The 17796-nt window shown below is 42.4% G+C and overlaps 1 protein-coding gene across 1 annotated transcript in view; it reads right to left on the bottom strand.

The window, feature by feature from the left end:
* The window catches only part of LOC147025300 (uncharacterized), a 91740-nt gene that overhangs the window by 20861 nt on the left and 53083 nt on the right, over nucleotides 1-17796 (bottom strand). Inside the window, exons 7-8 of the mRNA XM_085886157.1 lie at nucleotides 11692-11734; nucleotides 7944-8095 (exon numbers count right to left, since the gene is read on the bottom strand). Of these exons, the coding sequence (XP_085742283.1) occupies nucleotides 7944-8095; nucleotides 11692-11734 (195 nt within the window). The remainder of the gene's footprint in view (nucleotides 1-7943; nucleotides 8096-11691; nucleotides 11735-17796) is intronic.

Raw genomic sequence — 17796 nt, forward strand, 5'->3', positions numbered from 1 at the left:
GAAATTTGCTCTGATTATGCAGTGTCTCAATAAAATGTATACAGACTTTATACTGCACTGTATAATCAAAAACTATACTATCTTATCATTCCAAGTAAAAAAAAACAAACAAACTACAAATGAGTCAGTCAATTCCGTCCAACGAATAATTTCATTTTCGTTGATTTGCTTCCCAGGCAAACCTTCGCAGTCTTCACAGTGAGTGGCTATTATGTGGACTTGGAGTTGTGATGGAGTGGGGGGGGGTTTGAGTACTTGAAGAAGAAAATGGGAGTTGTGGATGTGGGTTGGTGAGGAGGGGGGGGGATGGGGTTAATGACTTGGAAAAAAGGGAGAATAGGACAGAGAGTTGGGAGAGAAGGTTTGATGACCTGGGGTGGTGAGGGGTGAGGTTTTTGGACTTGAAGAAGAAAGGGGTTGAGGACCTGAAGTCACATTTTACATTACATGGAACTTCCACGGGTCCCTGCCATTATGCTGTCAAAGGACATTCCTGGCAAACTCCTGAAATATTCCACAATCTATTGAGAATAAATTCCCTTTCAACAGCCAAGTAGTACTGGGTTATCTGCTTGTGATGCATAAAACAGAAATACACCTTCCTTTGAGATTCCCTTACTTTTTCCATGATCCACCTCATATTTGCAATTTAATCTTCAGTAACTCTTCCTCTTGACTATAATGCAGACTTCGAGGTTGGAGGGGTGTTTGGTGGGGGGGGGGGGTGAGGCGAGGGTCATTTATTCGGTGTCGAATAGGTCAGGTCAAGTATGGGAGCATGTGCCAGAGCAGTGCATCACTGTGTCCACTTTTCACCGGTACTCCAGGGGCTCCATCTGGCAATCCCCCAGGCAAATGCCTGGCCCATCCCCATCTCCTTGAGATGCTGATCAACCTGCTGCAACCACGAGGCACGTGGTCGGCCCATTGGCCTCCTCCACTCACGAGACTCCCTCGCTGAGAGAATCTGGTGAGCAGGATCAGCGTCAGGAAAACGAGCCACATGTCCATACAGCCGCAACTGATGCTCACGGACTATGCAGGTAACAAATATTTGAGTCTCTCTCAGCAACCGCTCGTTGTATGCAAAGTCTGACCAGCGATAGCCAAGGATTCTCTGAAGAGACCTGGAACCAAAGGAATTAAGTTTGGGTCTCAGATCCCTGATCAGATTGCAAGTCTCACATCTGTACAGCAAGACTGGACGCACCAAGGACCTGAAGACTCGGCCTTTTGTCGTCCTGCACAGGTACCGACAACGCCGCACCCCATGACCCAGTGAATCCATGGCTCCCCAGGCCCGACCCAGATGTCTATTGACCTGTGGCTCACAGCCAGGAGAGACGTGAATATCACTGCCAAGGTAAGTGAATCTCTCTGTAACCTCAACATCCTCACCACAAACAGGTACAGACAGGACAGCAGCATCCAAGATGTCATTGAAAGCCTGGATCTTAGTTTTGACCCAGGAAACTCGTAATCCCAGCGGCTTAGACTCCTCATTCAGCACCTCGAGGGCCCCCAAAAGGATATCCAGAGTCACCACAAAGATGACTGCATCATCTAAGAAATCAAGGTTAGAAATCTTGACATTCCAAAACGATGCATCACAGCTTGATCTCTCCGACATCCTCGCCAAAATCCAGTCCATACAAGTGCTGAAAAGTGTGGGGGCCAGTACACACCCACTGACAAACTCCACTAACAGCTGGAAACAAATCAGAGATGGTACCACCACACTTCACAGCACTCTCAGTACCAGTGTAGAGTTCAGACATCAGATCGATCAGTTTTGGTGCCACCCCACAAAGACCAAGAATCCTCCAGAGGGCATCCCGATTAGTGGGGCAGATAACAGCAATTTTTGAGAGGAATCGTGCAAATGATGATACAAGCATTAAATTTGGCACATCTCTTCTCCAGGGGATTCTAATCAAATCTGCCTGATTGAAAAATTTGGATTTTCAAACGGCCAATCGGGCAGGTTTGATCAGAGAGCCCTGGAGAACTGAAATGCCAAATGTGATGCTTGTATCATAATTTGCACGATTTTTCTACTACCTACTACACTAAATGCACTGAATTGAACACTTTGCAGATATCAACACAGGCTGCAAGCAGGCCCTGCCGAAACTCTTGTCTGCATCTGGTGAGGACCCGAAGAGCAAAGATAATGCCAATCGTTGACCTCTTTGGTGTAAAACCTTAACTATTCTGGGCGCTGGTGCTCTAGCAGATGGTGGCGAACCCTATCAAGAATTATCCGAGCAAAGTCCTTGCCCGGCACTGAGAGCAGCGTCACCCCTCGGTAGGTATTGCAGTTCTGGCGATCACCCTTCCCTTTCCAGAGAGGGACAACAAGGGCACTCTGCAATTCTGTTTGGGATGATGCCTGTGTTCCAAGCAGAGCACAGAACTGCATGCAACAACATGAGTACAGCATTTCCACCAGCCTTGAGAAGTTCAGTATGGATGCCACAGATCTCAGGAACTTTACCCCATTTCACCAGGTTCACCGCAGCCTGTGTTTCCACAAACGAAGGTGGATCACAGCTGTGTGGAGGGTCAGCAATTGGGATAGTAACACCCCTGACATGCAACTCAACAGCTGGTGGATCAACCTGGTACAGCCGCTCAAAAAAACCTGCCCAGTGGTCCTTCATTTTGGACTACTCTGTCAAGAGCCCACCACCCTCTGCTCTAACAGCAGTACACCGAGGGACAGGCATGGAGAAACACAATGCACAAATTCCCCTGTAACCAACAGGAGAATCACTTGACCTCAAGTGATGCTCCACCCTCTCACAGATTCCTCACACATTGGCATCCTTGTCCACCCTTAGCGCACATACAGTGTTATACCTCAACTCCCTGAACAGCTCAGCTCTACCATTATGCCTGGTCCTGTGACTCTGGTCAATGGTATCCAGTGTTCCTCGACACAAAATTCTTCTTCGCCCTTCGGTGAGCTCCAAGTCATCCACCGGCAACATCAAGGATGGTGGTCTTGAAGGCGCTCCACAACTCTTAAGGATTCTACAAAGCACCCAAACCCCTGAAAATCCCCACTCAGCCAGTTCACAAACACCTCAGCTACCCTTTCATCCTTGAGCCTTTTCATCCAGCCGAGGCTGGGATGGTACCATTTTCCCAGATTTACTCTGCAACTTCAGAGTTGCTACCACAAGCATGTGGTCGGTATTGAGGAACTGAGCACTCCAGTAGACCCTGCAGTTCTGGATTGTTCTCCAGCGACCATGAACGAGCACATGGTCAATCTCCTTTGCCATACCACCAGTGTTGGAATACCAAGTCCAGCGATGAGCTTGTGGGCACTGAAACCATGAACCAGCCACCCTAAGTCCATGACTTCTTGCAAAGTCAAGGAACTTAGTGCTATTCTGGCTCATAGTTCCTGACCCATGGGGACCAACACATGTCTCATAACCATCCCTATCAGTTCCAGTCAGTGCATTGAAATCTCCCAAGATGAGAAGTGTATCTCGACTGAGGGACTCATCCACCACAGAATCAAGCATGGCATAGAATGCATCCTTCACGGTGAGATCACTCACCTCAGTCGGAGCATAGACAGAGACCAGGGAAATGACACCCAAGGAGTGACGAATCCTGAGTTTCATAATACGCTCGTTGGCCGGTGTTACCTCAATTATCATTGGAGTCAACTTATTGGACACAGCGACAGCAACTCCTTGGGCATGGTAACCATCAGGGCGACCAGACCAATAGTAGGTGTAACCACCCACCATTATCTCACCACTATCCGAACCTCAGAGAGAGCTGCAATCCCGATGTCCAAAGGCCTGATCTCAGATAATAACAGAGACAGGTGATCATCCTCTCTTAGGGAGAGGACATTCCAGGCATCCACCCGAAGAGACCGCCTCAGCTTAACGCAAGGGGACGCCATCTGGTGGAGAACACCTCAGCACAACCCCGACACACATGACAGCAATCTGACCCGGGAAGATTACACCGTGGTTTTCCTCCTATCATCAGAGTGGGGGTCCCGAAGGCTTTGCCTCAATCCCATCATTCGGTGAGCTGCCCTGCAGATGGCAGCTGAGCAGGAGGTACTCCCACGGAGTGGGTTTTCAATTTTCTTTGCGTTTTTGTGTTTTGCGGAATGAAGGGGTTTACGGTGGCCAGAGTGCAAATCCTGCCACCAACCTCCTAAAAAACAGTAGTAACCCAAATGCAGGAAGATGTCCACAGACACAGTTGGGCACGAGATATGGATGGCCATTGGCTCTCGAGGATCTCCTCCACCCTTTGACAGGTTTAATTTTTTTGTCGAATGATCTTTCGTTAATATCTTGCAAGCATGTTGTGAAATAAAGGCAACATTTTGGTTATTTAAACATTTCCTTGGATCCCCTTTCTTTGACAATGGTGTGGAGATTGACTGCTTCCACCTTTTAGTCCATATCGTCCTCCTCCAGATCTCTACACAGATAGCTGTTAAAATTTTGGTCCTCTCCTCCCCAACTACGTTAAAGAGTTATATTGGAATTCCATCGGCATCTGGTGCTTTTCCATTTGCCGGCTCTCTCAAGGTTCTACGGACCTCACATTCCATCACTATTGGTTCTTGCTCACATTCCTTTTCTTTGAATGTTGCCATCACATTGCTCTCTCACTTGTGTAAAATTTCCATCCAGTCCTTCCATCTTTCTTTCAGCTGTTTCTTCTGTCATCTTTTTCCTGACCTGACTCTTATGGACACCAATCCGAGACCTAACTTTTAAAAACAGATCTCTTGTTTTTTTTTTCCTGCTCTGTTGTTAATGTTTTTCTGCTCTGTTGGAATTCAGAATTTAGCCTCTTAATGCGCCTTCGGTTTTCATCTTTCTTCTGGTGTTTGAAATATTAATTTCCTCTTCTGACAGCCATTTAGCCTTCATCTTTCAGCTTGCTTTTGGGGGTGTTATTTTTGACCTCTTCTTTTACAATGTCTTCAACCTCTTACTCCAATTTGTCTGGAATTCTATCAATCAAGCTTTATTGCACGTTGTTGAGATACGTTTTCAAGGTCATGTCTGGTCAGAGTTTTTGATTTTTTTTTTCTTCACCTTTCTCAATTCGACTCATAGTTTTGCCACAATGACTTCATGATCTGTCCCACAGTCTGCACCTGGCATTGCACGGCACTTCTGTTGATAGAATGTAGTCGATCTGATTTCGATGTTGCCCATCAGGTGAAGTTCATTGGTATAGTTTACGCTTGGGTTGTTTGAACCATACGTTTGCAATTGTGAGCTCATTTTCCACACAGAACAACAGGATTTCCTTTTATGGATCATTTTGTATACCAAGTCCGTGCGTTCCTGCAATCCCTGATGCTCCTGCTTCTCCAATTTTTGCATTCTATTCTCCTGTACTAATTAAAATATTTCCTTCTGGCACTTGTTCTACCAGTTCCTGCAACTTTTCACAAAAGTCCTCTACATTTTCTTCATCTGCTGCAGAGGTTGAAGCATATATATATATATATATATATATATATATATATATATATATATATATATATATATATATATATATATATATATATATATATATGATGGTGTTCACTGGATGTCCTTTAAAACACCGATTTTAACCTATACTATCATTGACTGGGTTATATCTCAGTAATGACCCTGCCGTCATCTTATTGCAATTCAATGGCATTCCATTTCTTTTTACAGGTTTCATGACCAGAAAAGAACACTTTGTAATCATCAGATTGAAGCTGCCCCAAACCAGTCCATCTAAGTTCACTTATCCCCAAAATTTCAGTTATTTTCCTCTTAATGTCTCACTTTATTACATCTATCTTTCCCTGATTCATTGACCTTACATTCCATGCTCAAACTTTGTGAATGTTTGAGAAGCTCAGAGTCTGACTTTTTGTTCTGGTGACCTCAGCAACTCGAGTGCCTTGTGGGTTTGATTCATAATGGTCATTATGACCAGTCTTACTCATCAAGGCACTTTGATCTTACCCTCTAGCCATTTGGGTGTTTTCAAATCTGGGGAGGGGGATGGGGGCTCATCATCTGGCACCCAAGCTTTATCTTTTAGATTTCTCATCATGATTGTTTTGTTGCCATTTACAGAAGTAGTTTTCCATTGTTTTCTTGCGGGCAGTGCCAATACTGATAGGCGATCCTAGCCATTGTTCTCCATTAGAGAATCCACTACCAAGCATCAAGGCCATTACTGGCAACATGTGCCAGCTGCCTGCACGGCCATCCACCACCTGCTCCCATGGCTTAATGTAACCCTGATCGGGAGGCTAAAATGGGGTAGCACACCCATGGCAATCCAACATCTGCTCCCATGGGTTAATATAACCTTGATCGGGAGGCTAAAACGGGGTCGTACACCTTGCCCAAGGGTGGACCACTGGTTAACGAATGCACTGCCCACCTCAGATTTATCACTCACCAATCATCCTTGTGATGTTAGAAAAACAAAAGTCTGGCAAACCCACGTGTGTGCGGAAAAGTTTGCCACTTGTTACTGCCATGCCAATGACACTGAATCGACAACAATGCGTCTCTTGCAGTCTCCCGTCCACCTGGAAACAACTATTTTGAGGGCGGAATGAGTATCATGCAGCCATGTTGGTCGACTGGTTTTCCTTTAAGACTTTGAGCGAGATGGGCGTTTGGATTAAGGTTTCCTGGATTGCAGAGTATAGTTTTAAAGAAAGAGCCTGACTTACCATGAACAATACACTCAAGATTTTCACAAATGCAGTCTTCACTTCCTTGCAGCTTAGATATCCAAGTTCTTAATCCAAAAGGGAGTAACTTCCTGAATTGTCTGAGAAACAATAGAATACTCGTCTCAATTGTTAACAGTAGTGAAGGCTACCATCATTGTTTTGCTTTGACAAAGGGCCTTAAACTTAAGTCGTACCTGATTTGTCATGGTGGTAGCCATGTTTTTGTGTTTTTTTTCTTCAAATTGTAGTCGATAAAATTCAGCGTTTGAGGAACAGCATGGACATGACTAAGTGGACCAAAGTGAGGAAGAAAGTACCTTCTTAAAATTCTAAATCATGACTTTATCAACCAAATTACTTCATGAAATGACTGGATAATGTCTGTGACAGGGCCGATCACAAAAAAGCCTTAACAACCACTAATGAGCCAAAACGAAGTAGGCACAACATAAAGCTATGGCCTACAGTTGCACTTTTGGTGCAGTCTGTGATGACCAGCTCTTTTGGGCTTTTGGGAATAGTGAATGAGAATTTTGCCAAAATTGTCCAATACATCCATTAGTGATGAAAAGCTGTGTTCCTCCTCACTTTTGACTATCTCTGTGCGAAAATTGGTGGTGCTGAGTAAAAGGAAGTAGGGTGATAAGGAAACATTACGTGCCAGTTAAAATGCAATGGAGGAAGGGTGTTTGTTTTGTTGGGAAGAGGTTTGCAGAAGACATAGAATGGAGGAGAATGTGGAGATTAAAGAAGTATGATCAAATGATGAGGAAGGTATGAAAAAAAACACATTACATAAGCAAAATTTCGGAATTTTGATTTGACCCTCCTCCACTCTTGTGCATGTCATCCATTTCCCTTCTCACTTACCAACTCTGGGAGAAGTTTCCTTTGTTAAACTTAAGGAAGATTGAAGATAATTAACACAAGCCACGGTAAGAGTAAAATAAAGATTTGAAGGATGGTAAAGAGCACACAGTGTGAGCAGTGCTAAGGCTTTCATGAACTCGTGACAACAAAACGACGATGAGTTCAGAAGCAATTTAAATGAGAATTTCTTCAAATCGAGATTTCAATGAAAGATATAATGGTGAACTGGGAATGTTTACATGAATTTTAAGTGGGGTTGAGTTGAGCTGAGCTGAATGATAAAACAGGTCGATCTTGATGAGGGTGAAGTAAGGTTTGAGTGAAGTTAAAAGCTGACCAGTGTGGTTGAGGTGAGCCGTGGTGAGGTTGCTTTCGCTGCTGAGTCCTGCCGACGAGCAGCAGGCCAGACCACACGGATGGCTCGTGCCTCTCGATGCTGGCCAGGCATCCGCCAGCCATGGCTGTGACTCCAGGCCAACAAGATCAGACCTAATCAGCATTTCCACAACAAGCACATTAATTGAAAAACAGGAAATGTATCGAAATAAAGTAAGGTTGAATTCCTCTGAGAGGCTGCGGAATATTTGGTCTAAAATAAACATATGTGAGTGTAAACATGCCAGCATGATCCCTCTTTACATGACTTGCCAATTGTTAAGGGCAGCTAAATTTCCAACAAACTCCCAGGGTGCATAGCACATGGCAGACCAGAAGCCGGAATCATAAAATTTGGCATGATATTGATAACAAGATTTCCAAAATAATTATACAGTTTGAAATGTTATATTAGCGAAGTGAATGCAAGCTGACCGTCAGTTAACGTCCAAGCCAAAGGGAAGATGTGCGCTGCATTACGATGCACCTGTCCTGTAACTCGTAACATGAGCAATAAAATGGATTTTAAAATCCGTCATGAATATTCATCCCAATAACCCGAACTCCAATGAATAAAATTGAGCCGAGTGAGTTCATGTCCAATCGAGCCGCGAATCTCTCCGTTCTGTATTTATTGGGCCAAGTTGTGCCCGTTCAGGTCGTTATTACGGGAGGACACCGAGGACAGTTTGTAGGGAGTTTGGGGTCATGTGGGCTGGATGGTTTTGGGCCATTGTGGAGGTGTCATTTATGTTATATCATAATCAACCAAGCAAAACATTGGTTATTCAATTGTGTTTGAAGCATATAAAAACTGATTCTCTTTTACTTTCAAAGAACAGTCTCTATCAACAAGTTGTATTATTTTGAAACATCTGCGTTATGAAATGGTTCAGAAAAGTTCTCCCACAACCTCCAACAGATGTTGCGAAGGAGGGTAGGACTAAGTTATATCATTTCAAGAAAAAGCATATATCGGCTGTGCAAAGTCTGACAGGGAGATATACAGCATGCCCCAGCCAATTTATGCACAATGAAAATCAGGGACAATACGGACTGCACAAAGAGTAAACTACCAACGTCATGCTCTGTGGTTGCACTTGTTCCAAACCAGTTATCGTCAATGTGAAAAAAATAAGAAAAAAAAAAAAAAGAGAGCAATGAAATTGCAGACCCTCACCAGGACTAGTTTTGTGTGTTGTTTGTGTGGCATTTGTATTCTGGTGTGTTACGTAATTAATAAGACATTTTTAGAACTACCACTTTATAACTGCTGGCAGTGATAACCGGGTACCAAGACGTCCCGCTTTGATGCAACCCCGCTCTGATCGACACTTGTCCCTGACCCATAACGTTTATTATTATCAAATTGAATAATAATAATAATAATAATAATAATAAACTTATTCTAATCCCATACTGAATAATATACTTCAGAATTGGATTAACAATAAATTAAATTAAAATCAAATGGAAGACCAAATAGCTACAGTCCTGCATTGCAGTAATCAAAATGAACCCGAACAAGCAAAAAGCAAAGATGAAGTCATCAGGAGGAACCTGGATAGGGTTCGGCTTTCAGCTGCTACTCCTCTACCCTCAAATACATCCAGGCACAGCCAAGTGAACCTTTTTCAAACCCCCCCCCCCAAAAAAAAAAAACAGCTAAAATAACACAGATCAAAAAATATAAATAATCCTGGCTGCCAGACCATGCGTCCAATCAGGTTGAAATATAAAACCTATATTCCCCATCCTTACCAGATCATATTTGTGCAGTTTCTCATCGATTGATGAAGTGGTTCAAGGGAAATAATTTTTAAAGATTTTTGCTCAATCTAATATGGCTGCCAGACCATGTGACCAATCAATAATTTGTGATACCCTGGAATCACCATGGCTTGGGGAACATTTGTGTGAAGTTTCCAATTTGTGGGGAACAATGCAGAACACTGTTCCCCACAAAATTGTGTGGGAATATTTGTGGGGAACAATGCGTCCCACCAAGTTGAAATTTAAAACTTGTATTCTGCATCACAACTTGATCATAAATGTGAAGTTTTACATCGGTTGATTAAGCGGGTCCAGAGAAACACTATTTAAAATTTTCTTCAATCCAATATGGCTGCCAAACCAAGTGATCTGTCAATTATTCCTTCACAAACTTTTACATTCATGGCTTGGGGAACATTTGTGCGAAGTTTCCCCTTGATTTGTCTAGCCGTTCCGGAGAAGAAGATTTTAATAGGTTTTAGGGTAAATCCAATATGGCTGCCAAACCATGTGACCTATGATGTCATATGTGCGAACCTTTTGTTCCTCACGGATATGCGGTCATACCTGTAAAGTTTCACCTCGATCTGTTCAGCCACTTCAGAGAATAAGATTTTTGAAGTTATTTTTTTTTAAAACATGGCTGCTGAATCACACAACCGACGACGTCATAATCTTTTTTTTCTGTGGACCATTTTATCCCGAGATGACCCTCAATTTTTTTTGTACTGATCACATGTAGCATTCTACTTATGCAATTATGACGTCATAATTAAGGCACCTCTGACAGCATAAAATTCACACTTATTCCACATGAGGAGTACTTGCAATGTGCCAAGTTTCAATTTTTTCCTTAGTGCGGTTTCAGAGATACACAGGTATAAAATTTTTCCGTTTTTCCAACATGTCTGCTGCACCACATGACTTATAACATCATAATTGTCATTAAAACATTCTACAAGAGCAGTGGCACCGATGGTGACAATTTCAACAAGCGGTTGTGGAGAACAAACACAAAAGTTCTGTGCAGACAAACAAACAGACAGACAGACAGACAGACAGATAGGGGTGAAACACAACCTCCATCCACCTGCTGCGGAAAAGTTACTAAATATAAATCATGAGAAATTAAAAGCTGATTAATGGAGTACCGCTTTCCTGTATGGGCTGGCGCCCCAGCTTAACGTCCATCTCTCCTGGATTCTGTGGAATATCAAGCTTTCAATATTATTTGGCATCTCCTGTAATAAGGTCAAATTGCACATCCTGATTCTTTCACATCATTGGCAGGTGAACGGCCTTGAGTGTTTAACCACCTCTTCTCTAGTCTAGCTCCCTCTGTTCCGTCAGCCCTACGGCACTCCCCAGGAAATCTAAGATACACGTGTTCTTCCATTTATCCGCTACTAGTGGAATTCCCAAAATCCAGACAATCCGACTCTTTTGTTCCTTGTTTCTTCTCCATTCTGTTGTATTAGGTTCATAAGGCTGTTCTATCGCCCCCCACTCTTCCCTTCACGAATTCAAGTTTATGGTGCACTACGATCTCATGTAATCTCCAATTCCTACCCATGATCTTTTCTATCCAAATTGTAACCATACCTAACCTAATCCAACCCTCTTATTGCAGTACAGTGTGTTTCGTGTCAGTCATTGTTTTTTATCCCCTTCCCTAACCTCACTCTTCCATGAGCCTCGACTTCATATACACAAGGAACTGACAGTCAAAATGTATGAAACCGGAAGAAAAAAAACAAAGAAAATGGAGAATGTTGAACTGACAACAAAATGAAATCGCATATTCAAATAATAAAATTGGTGTAAACATGAAGGGATAATGAAGCACATTAAGTATAGTGAAGAGTAAATAGCAAGATTAATTTCGAGTAATAAAATAATTAGAAAACTCTGGTATCGACAAATGAATATTGACTCACGTTGCCAAAGAACTGCTCCCGTTGACTCCACGGGGACATGTCCCTGCAAACATCACCGACCACCAAGAATATTTGTTTGCAGTGAATATCACATTTGGTTCGAACATGCTCAGCATTCCGAAATTGAACAAAATCCCCGCTTTAACAGCAATCGGTTTCCTCTGCAATGACCAAACTGCAAATAACCGTCGCACCATTTGCGGCGAGGAATTGGCAGCGATGCTTGTACTTCCCGAAAGAAAAAATTCCATTACATCCATTTTCCAAACTTTCCAGATGTTTAGTTTAATGTGTAAGCCTCTATGAACTAATTTATCAGGATGATTACAGCTTACTGTTGACCTGTTTCCAATCTATGTCTGAGCAAAAGCTCCAAAGGCACCTTCCTCCTCAACAGGCCAGTGACACCATCTTGGATGCAACTATTACAAATATCTTATTTATATGTGAATACGAATGTGGAATATTTTAAACGGTTCCTACATTCTAATGAAGTCATTATTTTTATTGAGGCAACTAACTCCCCGACCTCCCGGCACTCCCGAGATAATTTCACTTTATGAATGGTAACATGTGTTGTAATGATGGGCATTAAGCACAGCCATACCTATTTGGGTATATGACAGTTGCATGATCAATCATCAGTGTCGTTCTTCCCTCCAGGTATTCAAGACAGCTGTTCACCACCATCTTAGGTCATCCACAATCCATACCAATGTTCTTTTCTCCTGCCATTAACCCTCTCCAAAGCCCACCTCATTCCAGGTTTCTAGTTTTTCCTTATATTTCTGTGATTGAGAGTTTGCGACTGTATCCATCTTGGTCACCCCCCCCCCACTCCCACCCTCCCCTCACCACCACCCTGTGTCGTCCCCTTGTCCTCATTCTTTCCCAAATCCCTTATTTCTCCATATCATCCTCTATTTTGTCCATCAACCCTTACTGTCGGTGTGTCCCCTCCTCTCTTTCTACTGTTAATTACCTCCGTCACCGAAGATGGAAGGAGGTTATGTTTTTACCCTTTGTCTGTCTGTTTCTTTGAAAAAATTTTTTTTTTTTCCACCAAGTATGTTGATCTGTTCCGTTCCGTCTGTCTGTCTGTCTGTCTGTCTGTCTGTCTGTCTGTCTGTCTGCTCGCCGACAGCCAAAAACCACTCAGCCGATCATTCTGAAACTTTCGCAGATTGCAGGCACCATCTCTGCAACGGTCAAGCAATAAAGTTTTGCGGGGTCAACATTGGCCAAAAGGTCAGCATAGGCCGTAATTTCTAAAATTATCAATTTTCATCCGATAAACTTGAAATTTGAAGAGGATGTGCATATTTGTTCATTGAATTCAACCACTAATTATTTTTGAGGTCAACATCGGCCAAAGCTCAACAACTTAGGCGGCATTTCTAAAATCCTCAATTTTCATCCGATCGACTTGAAATTTGAAGAGGATTTGCATATCAGGTCAGTAAATTCAACCACCATTTATTTTTGATGTCAAAAGGTCAACATAGGCCTAATTTCTAAAATTGAGAGATAGGTCCAAAAACAATATATACAGCATCATATCTCAAAAAGTTGTGGATGAGGTATGACAAATCTAGGTGGATGAATTGGTTAGGTGACAAGAACACACGGATTCAATTTTGGTTCAGATCCAGCCTGTCAGGGGGATACAAAATGTGAACTGTTCCACCTGGCAGAGATATGCGCTCGAGCGAGTGCCGTTCTACTTTGTTCTGTTTTTTACAAGTCTCGCTCTATAAGCGATTTTTGGGTAGTCGATAAAGTCGAAAAAGAAAAAAAATTTTTTTTTTTGATCTACCCTTATCACTTTTTCTGTCGATATGTTTGTCTGTATGTCTGTCTGTATGTCTGTCTGTTCGGTCCAGTGCTCCGTTAATACAATGGCGATTTCGATGAAACTTGGTGGGTAGGTTCATACCATGACCGAGTTGTGTGCAAATGAGAACCGTTGCTATGGAGACCACCGTTGCCTAGTAACGGGACTTTGAAATTTTTGATAAATCCTAAAAAAAATATTTTTTCGAAAATCAAAAATCGGGCCACGAGCGACTGTGGGCAGTACATTCAGCCATATTGTCAAAAATTTCCAGCCGAATCCTATGAAAACTGTCGGAGAAGATAGACTTTGAATGAACCCTGGTCGAAAACAATAAAAAAACGAAGTTCGTTATATCTCAGAGACTATGAGTCAGATATACATGAAACTGATATGGAAGGTTCATGGTATGTCCTCGTTATGTGTGAGAAAGAACCGTTGCTATGGACCCCTCCGTTGCCTAGCAACAGCCGAAAAACCTCTAAATGTGGGGGTATTTTAACGAAAAAACAATCTGCAGCATTAACCCTTGAAGCTGGAATCATGAATTTTTTTGTGCTTAATCCTCAGGTCATTCCCCATCGAACGGGCCCATCGCGTCAGGTTATATTGGGTAGGCGACTACCCATGTCCGCCTACCAGATTGTTTCATTTGTCTGTTTGTTTGTGTGCAGGATATCTCAAAAAGCTGTGAACGGATTCAGATGAAATTTGGTGGGCAGGTTGGTTGTATGACAAGGACGAACTGATTAGATTTTGGTGAAGATCCGGATCCGGATACTAGAATTTTAAAAAGTGATTCTTCACCATTGAGAAATAGGGCTAAACTGATGTACAGCAGGATATCTCAAAAAGTTTTGGATGGATTCTGATGAAACTTGGTGGACAGATTGGGTGCGGGACAAGGACGAATTGATTAGACTTGTGAAAATCCGAATCCAGATCAGGAAAGGAGAAGTTTTTAATTTTCAAAGTGATTCTTCACCATTGAAAGTTGAGGCTAAAAACGATATGTAGTATAGCATGATATTTCAAAAAATTATTCAGCCCGATATGTTCTACTGGATCAGACATTGTATGGTGGAGGTACCCACTCTACCGAGTGGCCTTCTAGTTTTGTTCTGTTATGTCCTGATCCGTTCTGTGTTCTCGCTCACTGTTGTCCAATACATTCGTCCCTTGTCACATGTGATGAATCAGCCACAGACATGTGGCAAATTGATACTCTTCAACAGTTCCACATTTTTCTTTGCAAACAGTTGCGTTAGTACACCAGTGACTGGATAGCACCAGCAGGGTGCCCAAACACCCAATATTATTTTGAGCGAAGGAAATGTGCTTGTATTAAACTACCATTTTTAGTGTTGTCTCAAGAAGAAATGCCTTCTATGTACCGACACCAATACCTGCAGATATCAGTTATCTGACCACCACCCAATATTTTTTTTTGGTATACATAGTTGAGGCTCTTTCTTATTCAAAACTATAATAACCTTCTATTTCAGAATCTATATTTGAAATTCACGATTTTTTGGTAGCGTGTAGAGTGGTATCATTTTTGGTATCATGTAAAATGGTAACCTGATCACCACAAGTTTGGCAAACATCGAAATCCTGTTGGACACCAAGGTTAGAATCATACCTAGCTCCTCTATAGGCCTCAGCACTGTATACAAAAGCAGTCGTTTATCCGGACCCATCTACACTCATAGGTATGCTCCTTCATGTCTCAGGACTCTTCCTGACGAGCCAAAGTTACTTTTGTACGTTCGCTTTATGGACTTGTCAATATCCTTTCAAAATGCCTCTGCATGCACTAAATCGTGCACACACAGATCAGACAGTGCATTAACATTAACTATGAACAGATTTCATTAACATACCACTTAAGATTATATAAGTAAGCATTATCATTCTGTGATGTTCAATTTCCAGCCAGCAAATACAGGAAACCACTTCACTATGTCAGTTTAGCACAAGGATGCATGTTATTCAACACCAGGCTGACTGTACACCTCAACTCTTTTGTTCCTCTTTTCTCCCGTTAATGGTACCGGCTTCTTGAAACTGTTCAATCCTAATTTCCCCTACAGGGATTAAAACAAGCAGTGCATTTGCATTACTATCTCATGTCATCCCCTATACTTTACCCACAATATTTTCTATCCCCATTAACCCCACAAAACCCAACCCTCTTATTTCCAGTTTACTGTGTCTCCTACCCTCACCTCTCCCTCCCTCACTCTCTCTCTCTCTTCCCCACCTCTCTCTCTCTCTCTCTCCCTCTCTCTCTCTCTCTCTCTCTCTCTCCCTCTCTCTCTCTCTCTCTCTCTCTCTCTCTCTCTCTCTCATTGCAGCCAACTGTTGCTCCACTGCCCCCACTGTTAGTTTATTGCCCTTGCACCCTCTTTCACCTATCTGTTCCATAAGCTTAGATTTCATTCATAAAAACCCAGGTTGCTGCATGATACTTTTCATGTATAATGACACTAGAAGAAGAAATGACACTCTCCAACACCTAACAAAAAAAAGCTTTCCTTTTGTGAGACACAAATCTGACATTCTCTAAAAAGATGGCAAAACAATTTCCTCCTCACTTCTCTCAACAGATCGCAAAAGTGTACAAAAGGAATGTCGTCCCTGACGCGACTTCAGTATTGGAGGGCCTGGCTTCCTTAAGCACATTGACATCTCCATTTTAACACCGACTTAAGTGTTTCTGGGAATCTTTTTTGGCATGACTATACTTATCTCTATTTCAACTTTCAAAAACTATGTATATTGTAGGCGGGAGGGAGGTGGTTATACAATGTCAGTTGCACATTGAGCCAAGGGTCAAATTAGTACAGCTTCTTGGCACCAAAAAACAGGTCGATCGTTCAGATTGTCATGAAAACGTCACATTTGGTGCACATGTGCAATGACAGGTGTATACAAGAGAGGAGGGGGACCCCCCAAAAAATTAGCCATTTAAGGGGGCGTGGCTTCATCTTTTCAAAATGGCTGCCATTAAATTTCAAAATAGATTTCTTTGGGCATTTCTCTACTTCAATGAACATTTTGAGTGGTTTTAAGTGCTCGTCGTCACGGTCGAGGCACGTCATGGCAGTGATTGCAAACCACCCTTTAGCATTAGCCCGACCCTTTCTCTGAAGGATTGGCTTTTTCTTCCTTTTACCAGAAATCGAAGAGATTTCTCCACCTCGAGTTTTTCTATCCTGGGAAGCTAGGCGAATTCCGAGCATTAGACGATAGCTCAGACCGTCTTTTACCGTCGATCCAAGTCCCATGTACAACATAATTGTTTTCGCAACCTTTATGAACCACGGTTCGGCTGAAAGTTGCAAATTAGTGGATCGGCCATTGCGAATGCTGGGGTGGGGAATGGCGTAAAAATCAACGCTTCTGCATAGATTGCACGGTTCCCGTGCCTCACCCTGATGTCAGAGCGAGTCGAGACCGGTACGTACGGCGAGAGGGGTTATCATTCTACTAGCTCAGCCATTCTGGGGTACCCCAGTGTTTCCACGGCAGCTCTAGAACTTATCATAGGAGGAACCCAGTTCGAATCTAGCACTTTAAAATCACATTTAAAACTCACGTTGCCCGGCGCGGTTATACGGCGCTCAACATGGTTTAAACATAGCGTTGTTCACACGAAAGCATCATGGCGGCTCCAGATCCTGACAAAGAAGGCAGCTGGTTCGAATCTCGCACATTCAAATTCGCATTTCACACTCGTGCCACTCGGTGCTGCTTGCAACCGAGTAGCGCTGCTCACACGGACCCATCAACTGCTTCATCACATGCTTCATAGTCCACTGGAATGGGAATAGCAGCTAACAGAACATGGGGAGCACCGGTACTGCACAACAATGTCAGAGGCTTTTGGGGCTTGCTATGAGCTCATTCACTGTGGGTGTAAGAAAGCATGCAGGGGTTTCTGCAAATGCAAGAGGAACAAGTTCAGCTGCACTGAACTGTGTGTGTGTGTGTGTGTGTGTGTGTGTGTGTGTGTGTCAATGAGGCTGTGCACAATCAAAGAAACTTCTGACAATGAGGGGAATTTGTGGCTGATAAATAGGAGATGGTAAAGAATGAAACAAAATTAGTATATATATATATATATATATATATATATATATATATATATATATATATATATATATATATATATATATATATATATATATATATATATATATATATATATATATATATATATATACACATATATACACACACATATATAAGGTGTGTTCAAAAAGTAT

This window comes from Eptatretus burgeri, chromosome 6 (assembly GCF_056783735.1).
Source record: "Eptatretus burgeri isolate ZD-2024b chromosome 6, Ebu_testis_v1, whole genome shotgun sequence".
NCBI lineage: Eukaryota > Metazoa > Chordata > Myxini > Myxiniformes > Myxinidae > Eptatretus > Eptatretus burgeri.